Source organism: Natator depressus, chromosome 11 (assembly GCF_965152275.1).
Source record: "Natator depressus isolate rNatDep1 chromosome 11, rNatDep2.hap1, whole genome shotgun sequence".
Lineage (NCBI taxonomy): Eukaryota > Metazoa > Chordata > Testudines > Cheloniidae > Natator > Natator depressus.
The window spans coordinates 51,464,514-51,476,967 of record NC_134244.1 but is presented as its reverse complement, the minus strand read 5'-3'; the positions used below and the strand labels follow the sequence as shown (position 1 = coordinate 51,476,967).

At 40.2% G+C, this 12,454-nt stretch overlaps 1 protein-coding gene across 1 annotated transcript in view; it reads right to left on the bottom strand.

Annotated features, from left to right (window-relative positions):
- ANKAR (ankyrin and armadillo repeat containing) overlaps positions 1-10,607 on the bottom strand; it is a 49,150-nt gene extending 38,543 nt beyond the window's left edge. Inside the window, exons 1-7 of the mRNA XM_074967766.1 lie at positions 10,446-10,607; positions 7,868-8,504; positions 5,327-5,764; positions 4,674-4,837; positions 3,209-3,324; positions 2,089-2,269; positions 1,094-1,313 (exon numbers count right to left, since the gene is read on the bottom strand). Coding sequence (XP_074823867.1) covers positions 1,094-1,313; positions 2,089-2,269; positions 3,209-3,324; positions 4,674-4,837; positions 5,327-5,764; positions 7,868-8,465 — 1,717 coding nt within the window. The 5' untranslated portion in view covers positions 8,466-8,504; positions 10,446-10,607. The remainder of the gene's footprint in view (positions 1-1,093; positions 1,314-2,088; positions 2,270-3,208; positions 3,325-4,673; positions 4,838-5,326; positions 5,765-7,867; positions 8,505-10,445) is intronic.
- Positions 10,608-12,454: the final 1,847 nt, after the last annotated feature.

The following is a 12,454-nucleotide window of genomic DNA, read 5'->3' as shown; positions in this document are numbered from 1 at the left end:
AAAACAAAGAGTGGTCACAGAAAATATTTCTGATATTTCTAGGGAGGGAAACTTTACTGTTGCCCACAAATACTCTGGAGCCCATACTCCCCAACATGTTTTTCCAGTGCAGAGGAATTTGTTTCCCCTTTCCTCCCCACCACAGAAGAGGTCAGGGGTTCAGTGATAAATTCATCATCACTTAGAGTCTTTAAATCTATATTGCATATCTTTCTTAAAAGTCCTCTGATTCAACCTCAGTTCATGAGCTTGATAGTGTTCACTGATGTAGTAGGAAAAAATAATGTCCTTCGCTGTAGGAATTACTAGGTCAGTAGTTCTCCAACTTTTGAAATGGTGACCCCTTTCACATAGGAAGCCTCTGAGTGCTACCCCCCCTTTAAAATTAAAAACACTTTTTTATATACTTAACACCATTATAAATGCTGGATGCAAAGCAGGGTTTAGGGTGGAGCTCGCGACCCCCCATGTAATAACCTCACAACCCCCTGAGGGGTCCTGACCCCCAGTTTGAGAACCCCTGTACTAGGTGAAATGTATTATGCAAGAAATCAGACAAGATGATCATAGTAGTCTTAAAAATCTGTGTATCTACAATCCCATGGATCTTGGAGATCTGCTAGATACAATGGCCACGCACATGAAAGATACTTTCCTCTATACTGCTACATGGCATCCCTGGCTCCTTGCAGTACCTAACAAAAGAAACAGTGCAGCCACATGGGTTCCCCCAACTGCCAGTGTCCAGAAATGCCCAAAGAAGGTGTAGATTTCACAGACCAGAAAGTTAATGGGAATTCAACCTGCAGTAATTTGCACTGCTCTACTCCAAAGTTTTTGAAAAGGAGAGAATGAGATATAGAATGAATGTCCTCCCCAGCCTCCTGCCTCTCACTTCACAGATCTGGATCTATGTGAAATTCCTGCAGAGAGGCTTTTATGGGATTTAGAAAGAAGAAACATTCCACTGTTCTGGTATTCCCTCCTTCCATGACTCCCCCTATCAGAGAGCTCCCCTCTGCTGATGGAAGTGACAGGAAACATGCAGCCCCACAATCATAGCTTCCCGACATATATATACATCATATCTTACCCTGGTTAAAGTGAACATTGCGCCTCTGATTGATATTCAAATGAGATTTAATCAGCTGACAGATAATTGGCACACGGTTGTGTATGGAAGCATGATGGAGAAGAGCATAACCATATTCATCTACAACACTGAGACTGGAAGTAGATGTTTTACGACAAAAAGTATGGAAGATAGCAGATAGTCCTCTCTCAGCAGCAGACTTCATACCATAAGGTAAACTCTAAATCCATGTAAATAGAATAATAGACAGTATGTCAAAGAGAAATAAAACATTTACTGGAAAAGGAGACACTGGGAAGAGGCAACCTCCAATTCTTAAATTGTGGATCTATACTGAGGGCCAGATCTTTAGCAGATGTAAATCCACTTAACTCCCTTGACTTCAATAAATGTGTGTCAATTTACATCAGATGAAGATCTGGACCTGAAAATGACTATTTAAAAATGGCAGCATACTACTCAACGGATCTGCCCCCCATATAGTCAGAATCACATCTACTTACTTGAGACTAAACAACAACATTTTACTCCTGTTTACACTGCAGCATCAGAGATGTATGATAAGAGAGTAAGCCGATTTCTATTCTGTTCTGTTGATAATGCATAAAGCAATCCATCGAGTTACAAGTGCATAGTCAAATTTTTGCCCTTTGTTATACTTGTTTAATTCAATTAAAGGGAATGGGGTTGTTCATGTATAAATGAGAACAGAATGTGAGAATAGTGGGTTTACAAAGATGTTACTGAAACCACAATTTTGCCTGCAGAATCATCACTGATGGTGTGCATGAGCCTTAGAGAATACAGCTTCACTGTTAGATTCCAGGTGGAATCTGCAGCACTGGCAGTTATTAAAAAATCATTGTTTTTACTTGTAAACCGTGCAAACTTATTCTGGAATCATCGAGAGACATTCAACATAAAGCCATTTTTAGAGTCAGTTTCCAAAGTATAAATGCACTTTCCGAAAAACAATTATATAGTAAGTAGGATACCTTGCATTTAATAGCTTTCTTATAACCAAATCTTTTCTTGAATTGCTCCAGTGACTGGATATCAGTTAATGGAAGCCTTTTAGGCTTGAGAGTGCTTATTATTTCATTTATGGCTCCCCACCATGGGGTCTTATATAGCTGCTGATAAAAAGTTTCCAATTCAATGGAGATCACATAGTAGCTGTCACAAAAAACAAAACAAAGAAGCTTAAAGAGAAACATTTTAGCTCTTTTGTGTACTTTGTGCTTTTATATATAAAATTAAAAATACACAGCCAAGTCCTCAGCTGGTATAAGTTGTCAGAGTACCTTTAACGTCATTGGAGCTACACCACTTTACATCAAATGAAGACCCAGCTCTGTGTCTTTACATACAAAAATATTTTCAATGTACTGTCATTGACAGAAGACTAATAAAATATATAAACAAAAAATCATTATACTATACATGTCTGAATAATCAACAGTTTAAGAATTTTTCAGTAGTAGTTATAGCTGAGAACACTTATTTCAAGTTTAACACATCTTAGTTGAAACTATTGAATATTTACATTAAAAAATTCTCTCCTACAGAACACTAATATTACAAAAATGTAACAACTATTTTAAAAACTAAACATTTGCCTCAGACTGCGCACTTTTACATTAATTTTTATAATACAGTTGTGTGAATTTGTTCAATTGCTGGGATTTAAAACATGCTTCTTTTCATATGGTCTTGGAACAATATTTCTGAGACAGAGTACTAATTTTATATTATATTTCTACAGAATTTAAGAATATTTCATAATTTAAAGAAAACCTTAACCAACATTTGCAAGCTTGAGTATGAGATTTTTAAAATTGTGTTTACACATAAATTTAATCAAGTAACTCAATTAGCTTTATTACTTTAATATATTAAACAGAACATTATTTAGACTACTAAAATTAAATTTTGATCAGATCACATTTTCTCAAACACTACTCAGACGTGATGTTCTTGACAACTGTGATTTCTTTCATTTATATTCAGCAGGTTCAAGTAATCAATAATTGTTTTGAAAACAGCAATAAACCAGATTATCACTTTGGCAATTTTTACATAGTTTAAATATACAGTATGCAGCATGTTCCTTACCTCTTTCCATCAAATTCCATAGTTGGTATGGAGTAATGTTCTCTGTATGGTATATCTGGGTCTAACAACTGGGCTACATGGTTTGATGCACAATTCTGTAGGTCATCAAAGGCGGCCTAGAACAAAATAATCGTTATATTAACCAACTGTAATGTTTACATTTATAAAGTGGTTGTCTGAATGGCTAAAAACTGACCAGAGCCATTGGGTCACTTAAATTTTGTCTGTTATGTCAAACATACAAGCTGAAATCCATTCTGATCACTGTGCATCTACTCACAGAGACTGCTTTCAGAGACTGTTGACAGTTAAATCCACACCCAATGTGAAGTCTCACTGAGGGAATGGCCTTGATATTGGATGTGGATGCAATGGCTGTGCCTAGCACACACACTCTTTAATATAGACAGGAAGTTTGATCCTTGTGAAATGAACGGACTTTGCTGGCCCTTTTAACTGCCATTTTCCCCCTCAGGGTGGCCATGATACAATACCATGCATTGTGTTGCACAGGGAGAAAACTGTCCCTTGCATTCTATGCATCCTTTAGGGCAATACTGCCTCTATAACCAACGATACCAATCACAGCAGGTAGAAACAGCAAACATTGTTCTGTGTATGTTCACTTCTGTCCTGTTAGACCCCTGAACTATAGTATTAATCATGTCTGTGAAGAACATTCAAGCTGAAAATGGCATGGGGACCTTGATGGGGCTCTGGAGCAATTGGTTGATTCAGAACAAACTGAATTCCATTATCCAAAATCAGTAGATGTTTGATCTCACAGCTGAAAGTCCAGTAGAGACTAATGGTGAAATACTGGCTCCAAAGAAGTCAATAACAAAAACACCTATTGACTTCATTGGAGCTAAGATTTCACATCACAGTGATAACTGAGGCTATCGGACAGAAGCCCTGTCCTTTCTATAGGATATAATTCTGGGGGATAATGCACTGACTCAGCCCATTTGCAAATCAGAAAGCTCCCAACTCCTGACAAACTGAAGATGCAGATGGGAGTACGCTGAAGACTGAGAACTGGAGCCAGAGCCACACTAAAGGAACTGGTGAAAGAGAAATGTGTGAATATGTATATATTTTGGGGGGAGGAGGGGGTGTTGGAGAAATACTGTGTTATTCTCCCCCCTTATATGCAAACCTAACTTCCTGAAAATTCTTGCACTGTGCACTCTGTATAGTCAGCTGAAGTTAATATACATAACAGTTGTGGTACAAACTAGTAAACTGATGACACTGAAGATTTACTATAAGGAAGTATTGCACTGTTACTTTAGCCTGGCTCTATTATATTTTCTCTTACCAATCTGCAGGATAACACCTTTTTCATGAACACATGATTTCCTTAGCTCTCACTGGTATTTTTAACAAAAGTAGACTATTACCTTATACTATATTAGCTGCAAGTACACACACATAAATCATAGAGAAGATACTGAATCAAAACCTTAATCTTTTCTGAAACATCCTCAACAGAAGGTGTACCAACATCAAATTCAATTCCTCCATGGACATGAAAATACTCATTCTTTATGTAATGAAAATGTTGGCATTTAAAATCCGGCCCAAGTACAAATGGAGGCAATTCTCGTTCAGTCTTAACTTTATCATCTACAAAAAGAGAACATTTTTTTAGAGCATTACAGAAGGTTAAAGTACTAAAATATAATTAATTTCTTAATGCTGTCTAAAAATCTAAGGTGCTAAGCAGTTACATATTAGTGTGTTTCACTGAGAAATGATTGTGTAATACTATTTTAGAATAAATATTCCAGTCCAAATTCAATTGCACTGTAGCTTCACAGACTTCAACAGAGTTATATCAGGGATGAATTTGGCTTCCTGTACACAATGAGCATCCAAGTTATCTACCACAGTCTGAATTAAGTTATTTGCCATTGCTACTCTTAGAATGTACAAAATACTAGTTTCTCCACACTTAAAAGACATTCACTTTCTTATATAATTAAAATTTTATTAAACTTTTCAGAATACCTGGTCAAATAATTTTCAAAGTACTGTAATTGAATATTATATGAACAATATACAATTTGAAAATAAAAACTTAAAATTATTCCCTGTCTTTTATAAGCTGCTTACCTGAATATGGTTGAAGAAGTTGATTTACATTTGGAATTTTCATCTTTCTTTTTAAGCCAAGTAAAAATGGAATCAGAAAGCTCATTATTTTTAGATATTCAATATCCTTGCGGATTTCTGTTTTTTTCTCTAAGTGCTTGTTCACCAGTTTTTGCTGAAGAATTAGCCTCTGCTGCAACCTTTGGTATGTTACTGTGTCAAGGTGATCCTCCGTCAATCTTATCAAATTAGAAAGCCCATATGCTGCATCAAATTTGCACACATTTTCATGCTGCTGAACTTGTATAGTACCAAATGTCAACTTAAGTAGTATATTGTCTGCATACTGCATAAAGAGACTTTTTTCTTGTGCACTGTTAGGGTCATAAGTTGGATCTTCATTCATGTTTTCATCATAGATTCCCTCAAAATCTGGTTCATTGGAAAGATCAACTAGACCTGCATCACACACACAAAAATCTAATAAAAAACCATATAACTACTGGATGTAAGTAAAATATATTTTAAAACGCTAGTGCCTGTCAAAAATATTTTAATACAACTGTTTAATTCTGACAAGTATATTTTTATTTTTTATATTGCAGAATAATATGTACTTATCTTTATATTAACATAGTAAACATCACCTTGCTGTTACACAAAACCGTATCAAATCCGACCACAGTTTAACCATGGGGGAAGGGGGTGAGGAGAATTAGGGAATTTCCCAGTAAGAGCTGTTCCTTTCCCTCCGTGTTCTAGTGGATACACTGGGCATCCTGCTAGCACCATCTTTCAGATTATCTTTTTCTTGAGTAATTTAGTGCTCATGAAAATGCCAAATAGACGGCCCTGGAAAAATGAAGCCCTCTACTTAGCTACACAATAGAGCTGTAGCTGCAGCACACTCCTCCCCCTACCCCAACCCCCACTCCCTTGGCAGTGGCCTTGTTCTTGTTCTGATGGGACTACCAGTAGGGGAGAGAGAGTTCCTCTCTGCTGAGACTGCCAGTTATGACCAGATCTGATTCCCATTTAAGTCACTGGAAAGTCTCCCATTGATTTTAATAGGACTTGGATCACGTGATTACTGCCAACATTGGGCATGGTTTTGTAATATGTATACCTGTCACTAGGAACTTGATTAAGGACACCAACTAATTTCTCATAAGCCACCAAAGAGTAATGACATTAAATCAGTGGTTCTCAGCCAGGGGTACGTGGACCCCCAGGCGTAGGCAGAGGTCTTCTAGGACAGTGGTTCTCAAAGCCGGTCCACCACTTGTTCAGGGAAAGCCCCTGGCGCGCCGGACCAGTTTGTTTACCTGCCGCGTCTGCAGGTTCAGCGATCGCGGCTCCCACTGGCTGCAATTCGCCGCTCCAGGCCAATGGGGGCTGTGGAAAGCAGTGCGGGCCAAGGGATGTGCTGGCTGCCCTTCCCGCAGCCCCTATTGGCCTGGAGCAGCGAACCACGGCCAGTGGGAGCCGCGATTGGCCGAACCTGCAGACGCAGCAGGTAAACAAACCGGTCCGGCCCACCAGGGGCTTTCCCTGAACAAGCAGCGGACTGGCTTTGAGAACCACTGTTCTAGGGGGTACACCAAGTCATCTAGATATTTGCCTAGTTTTACAACAGGCTACATTAAAAGCACTAGCAAAGTCAGTACAAACTAAAATTTCATACAGACAATGACTTGTTTATACTGCTCTATATTCTATAAACTGAAATGTAAGTATGATATTTATATTCCATTTGATTTATTTTATAATTATTTGGTAAAAATGATAATGCAAGCAATTTTTCAGTAATAGTGCACTGCGACACTTGTATTTTTATGTCTGATTTTGTAAGCATGTACTGTAGTTTTTAAGGGAGGTGAAACTTGGGGGTATGCAAGACAGATCAGACCCTGGAAAGGGGTACAGTAGTCTGGAAAGGTTGAGAGCCGCATTAAATCAATACAAAACTGAGCTGGATTTTAACCAGTGACCTGGTTCTATATTTCATTACCAATCTCTACCATCAGCTGTTCTTGAGATATATTTGTGAGAGCCACAGGATTTCTCTCAGGTGCTTTTTGTCTTTTGTTTAGAAGATTTTTTTTTTTATTTTAGCCAAGCCTTATTTGTTATATATTAAAAGAGTAGCTAATATTAAATCTTAATAATAAAGCCAACGTTTGTGATCTAAAAAACCCCTTTGTAAAAAAAATACATACAAACTTTTTTCCAAGTATTTAGGGCCACATTTTCAGAAGGGTTCAGCACCCTGCAGCTCTAACTTTCCTGAAAGGAAACTGCAGAGTGTTGACCACTTTTGAAAGTCTGGCCTCTTAATATATGTGCCTCAACATCATTTTGAAAAAATGATCTTTGAAGTGTTTCTCTTTTCATTTACAACTTGATGACTTTTCATATTGTCCAGCAATCTCCTGTTTTTTCAAATAATGACACCTAGCTCTTAGGAATATGTTAAGTATTTATCACTTGTAAGATTATTTTTCTTTAAATGGGTTATAACGGCTGAAAAGACCAGCAGGAAATAACTTGTTTTTTACTCACCGGCTGAACAAAACTCTGAAAAAATATTTTTTTCTGTTTGAGGATTCCCATCCATATCAATATCCATACCGGAGCGCCACAATTCAGAGAACCTGACACGTTTCTCTTTGGGCATATACACACCATGCCACAGTGCTTTTAACATGTAGTCAACACTTATCAAAATTTGTCCAATTCTGGTGTCAATGTACGCTGGAGGAAGCTGACAAGAAGTGCTGTGATCATAATTGGAATCTAAGCTGATGGAAGGAATTTGGTTTAAACAGTAAATTCCTACAGCCAATTCTCTCACAATCTGATGAACTTCTTTACAGTCCAAAGGTACATCTGGCATCACTGGTGCTAGCAAAATTGCAGTCGGGAAACTTATGTTTTTTAGCTGACCCATAAGTCCACTGGGAAGTTCTAATGGCTGGCATAGGTCATCTTTAGAAGCCAGCCAGCTACATGAGGTAGTGGTAAGTAATTCCTGTAACTCACTTCGGTCAAATTTGTCAAAGAAGGCACTGGCATTTCTCTGTACTGCTAAATTTGCTAAGTAGGTTGTCTCATCTGCTTGTTCATTTCTAGGTAATGTTTTTTTGCCAGACCTCAGCATTCTTCAATAGTTCCTTTCTGCAGTGTTTAAAATTAAATACTTAAAGAAAGATAAGACAAACAAGTATAATAGTTATGTAATTAGGTATTAATATTTGTAAGAAAAATGAGTTTCTTTAATAACAAGATTAAAATATACTACAGCATACATGAGGTGTTCCAAGCTATTTCAAGGCAACGCATCTTTGAAAATGTTATTTTCCTTGAACCAAGAACTTCATTATGCCTAGGATATCCAAGGACTGGATTGGGCCAGCTTGCAATAACCAAGTGAACTTAAAAAAAAAAACGTATTCATGGAGCCAGGCATTTTGTGCTTTAGAATCTAAGATGTCATTTTAAAAAAACACTATGACCCTTATGGCTGGAAAAACAACCTTCAATTGTGAAAAAGTACAAATCAATGTATTGCTATTTACAGAAAGCCTGAAACAATAGCTGTGAGCGAGTGTGACTGCCCCATCACTCTGAAATGGTTGTTGAAGCTGAAGTCTAGTAATGATAATTTAAATGTCAACATTTTAAATTTCTTTCTTTCAGATTACCCTATAGGGCAGGGACTATGTCTTTACTTGTAATGCACGGGACACCTACAAATAAATTCTCAAATCGTCACACGGTGTTTTCTAATACAGAGCAAACACTAAACACCATTTAGTACCCAAGGTGTACATTATTATGTATCTCATAAACAGGACCACCAGGTTTGCATGATGTAAAAGAAATGTATCATTTCTCCTCTTCTTCCTACTCAGGGCTTGAATACTACAAGAAACCACTCATTCCCACATTGTCCTTTGAACTCTCACTTTCTACATGCTAATCCTTCTTCCTGTAGGGTATTGCTCACTCAAGCTGTTTATGGAATCATAACTCCCTGCATATTCAGGACATAAGTCCTGTCTTACACAGAACCCAGAATCACAGATAGACAGTCACTTGAGCATCCAAAAAGAGAAATCCTACACCCAGAAAACCTAGCAAGTGGTGAAATGTTAATTTTGGAAGTGCAGAAGCTCTAGAACCACCTACTGAAAAAATAAGAGATTATTTAGATCAAAATTAGAAAAGGAGTACTTGTGGCACCTTAGAGACTAACAAATTTATTTGAGCATAAGCTTTTGTGAGCTACAGCCCACTTCATCGTGAGCTGTAGCTCACGAAAGCTTATGTTCAAATACATTTGTTAGTCTCTAAGGTGCCACAAGTACTCCTTTTCTTTTTGCGAATACAGACTAACACGGCTGTTACTCTGAAACCTTAGATCCCAATACGTACAGCAGTGTAATTCTAGCAGGGCCTTGGAGTGACAAAACTATCTTTAATAGTCTTCTAAAAATTAGGGGGGAGGGCATGACTTCTAAAGAAAATCTGCTCTTGGGAAAAAAAAATCACATTTCAATTTATGATTTTGAATTTACTATCGTTGCAAGTAACCTTTAAAAATAAATACAGTAACAGAAAGATTAAAGAAAACATAAAGCATAGGAATTGCCACACTGCATCAGACCACTAATCCAATATACTGTCTCCAGCTGTGACCAGTACCACCTCCTTCAGAGGAAGGTGCAAGAAACTTTGAAGCAAACATCACGCGATAATCTGCTCCCAGGGAAATTTCCTTCTAACCCTCAACAGTTAGAAATTGGCTAATGTGTGGAAGCTTGGAGATTTATACACCTTCTAAAATGTGTTTATTGGTACTGTTCACTATTATAACTACAGCCACTGGTATCCACACAAACACTGAACTGTTGTTGGAATCCTGTTAAACTCTTGGTCGCCATCATCGTGTGGCAATGAGTTCCACAGGCCAGTGAGGCACTGGGTAAAAAAGCAACCAATTTGGAGACATCTGGGTGCCTTAATGAGGTATCTGTTGGCAACCCCTGCCTCCAGGGACACAGACAGCACCGTCCCCAGCACAGAGCGGCGCTCCCGGGGTCCCACAGCCGGCTCCCGCCCGCGCTCTCCGGCTCACCTGCCTAGCGGCGAGGTGGGAGAAGCCGCCAAGTCCCTCCTTCCATAGGGGGCCGCCCGGGAGGTGGGGCTCCGCGCTGGCCGGTCGCGGCGGGGGCGTGTGAAAGGAGGAGGTCCCGCGGCCCAACAGGGAGAAGCGCGCGGCGCCTGGCCTGGCGGGGTCGTTAGCAACGCGGGACGCCGCCGCCGCTTCGCCTTGGCAACCCCCGCAGGGGGCGCCGTGCACGACGGGCTGGCCGCGCCCGCGGCCGAAGCGCAGCTCGCGTGTTCCGGCGAGGGAGAACGCGCGAGAGCCGAGGCTGCGCACCAGGCCCAGCGCAGGGCTCCGTATTACAGCGGGGGCTGCGGCTAGTGCAGGCTTGTCCATTTCGTGCAGTGGGGCGGGGACATCACAGACACCCGGGAAGCTGCCAGTGCAATCTCCTAAAATCAGGGCACCACCTTCTGCCCGCTTCTGATTGAATCCGTACCCTGCGAACTGCCTCCGCCAGCCTCCCTCAGAGGGGGGACGTTGGCCTTGTGACTAACAGAAACGTTAGGAATAATTTATTCCTGATCACACATCACTCCAATTAATCTCTGATGAAATTAAACAAGTGGCAGCAGGAATAACTGTGGCTCAGTGACTCACTGAATGCAGGGATCCTGTTAAGCAGGGATCTACTATAAGACCGGTAGCAGGACACGTAAACTGGAGTCACTACACTTAGCGCTCCCACAGCCCTGCCCACAAGCCCGCCCTGGTAGCTAGGCGTGGCCCAGCAGGCTCTCCTCATCTACTGCTTTTTGGCTCGCAGCTATTCCAGCACTGCGAGCATCCTCTCAGGACTCAAATCTCTGGCTCCCTCATGTTTAATCCCACTGATTCTAAGGTGACAGAGACCACCAATAACGGGCCCTGTCCTTATTCTGATCTTCTACCTTCAACTCTTCTCAGGGCTTTAAAATCTTACCCCCTACACTGGAGCAGGGAGTCACATTCACACCCTTCCCCAGTGGCTAGGAGGGGAACGAAAGCTCTCCCATTATATGGGGCTCCCGTCCAAGGATCCTATAACCAGCATTCTTCAGACTCCTTGCTGCTGCCTCCCTGGCCTTCTTCCTACTATAGCCTGTCAGCAGGCATCTCCACAACCTCTAAATTCAGCCTTTTTTCAGGGCTGGGATTCCTAGGACTCTTAATCCCCCAATAAAATCCTAAACCAACTTTTTCCATCTTAACCTTTCACGCCTCTAAGTTTCCCTTGCTCTATTCCTCCACTGAATACTTCCCTAGACTCTTTTCCTTGAAGTCCTGATCCTGCCCATTTATTAGATCTCCCTCACCTCTTCCCAGACTTCCCAATCCAAAAATCAAATCTGCCCCTAGGTGTCTTCCTTAAGCCTCCCACTTTCCACTCCCCAGAGAGGAAATACACAGTTCCTTCCCTACAGTCCTTCTCATACTGTGTTTCCTTTCTTTATAGTCATCCTTCCCCAGCTGGGCTGCACCTTTAATTAGGCCTGGTCCACCCTTCAGGTGCAGCCAGATGGTAACTGGCATCTTTCAGAGCCAGGATGGGGTATATACTCTATCACACAGCCTTAATTTATGTACAGAAAGAAAAGGAGTACTTGTGGCACCTTAGAGACTAACAAATTTATTTGAGCATAAGCTTTCGTGAGCTACAGCTCACTTCCATGAAAGCTTATGCTCAAATAAATTTGTTAGTCTCGAAGGTGCCACAAGTACTCCTTTTCTTTTTGCGAATACAGACTAACACGGCTACTACTCTGAAACCTGTCATTAATTTATGTACAGTTCAGGGGACAGGGAGACACATTTAACACATGGTTTAAAAATTGTCACCCCTCTCTTCCCTTTTTGAATTTCAGGTCTTCCCTTTCCACAAGTATCTATGGTCACTTTCTCATTTCTGCTTGACATTCTATCCTAATCAGGATAGCCGTCACTGAAAAAAAAAAAGTGACAATGGAAGAAACAATGAGGATTTGTATTATATACACTGT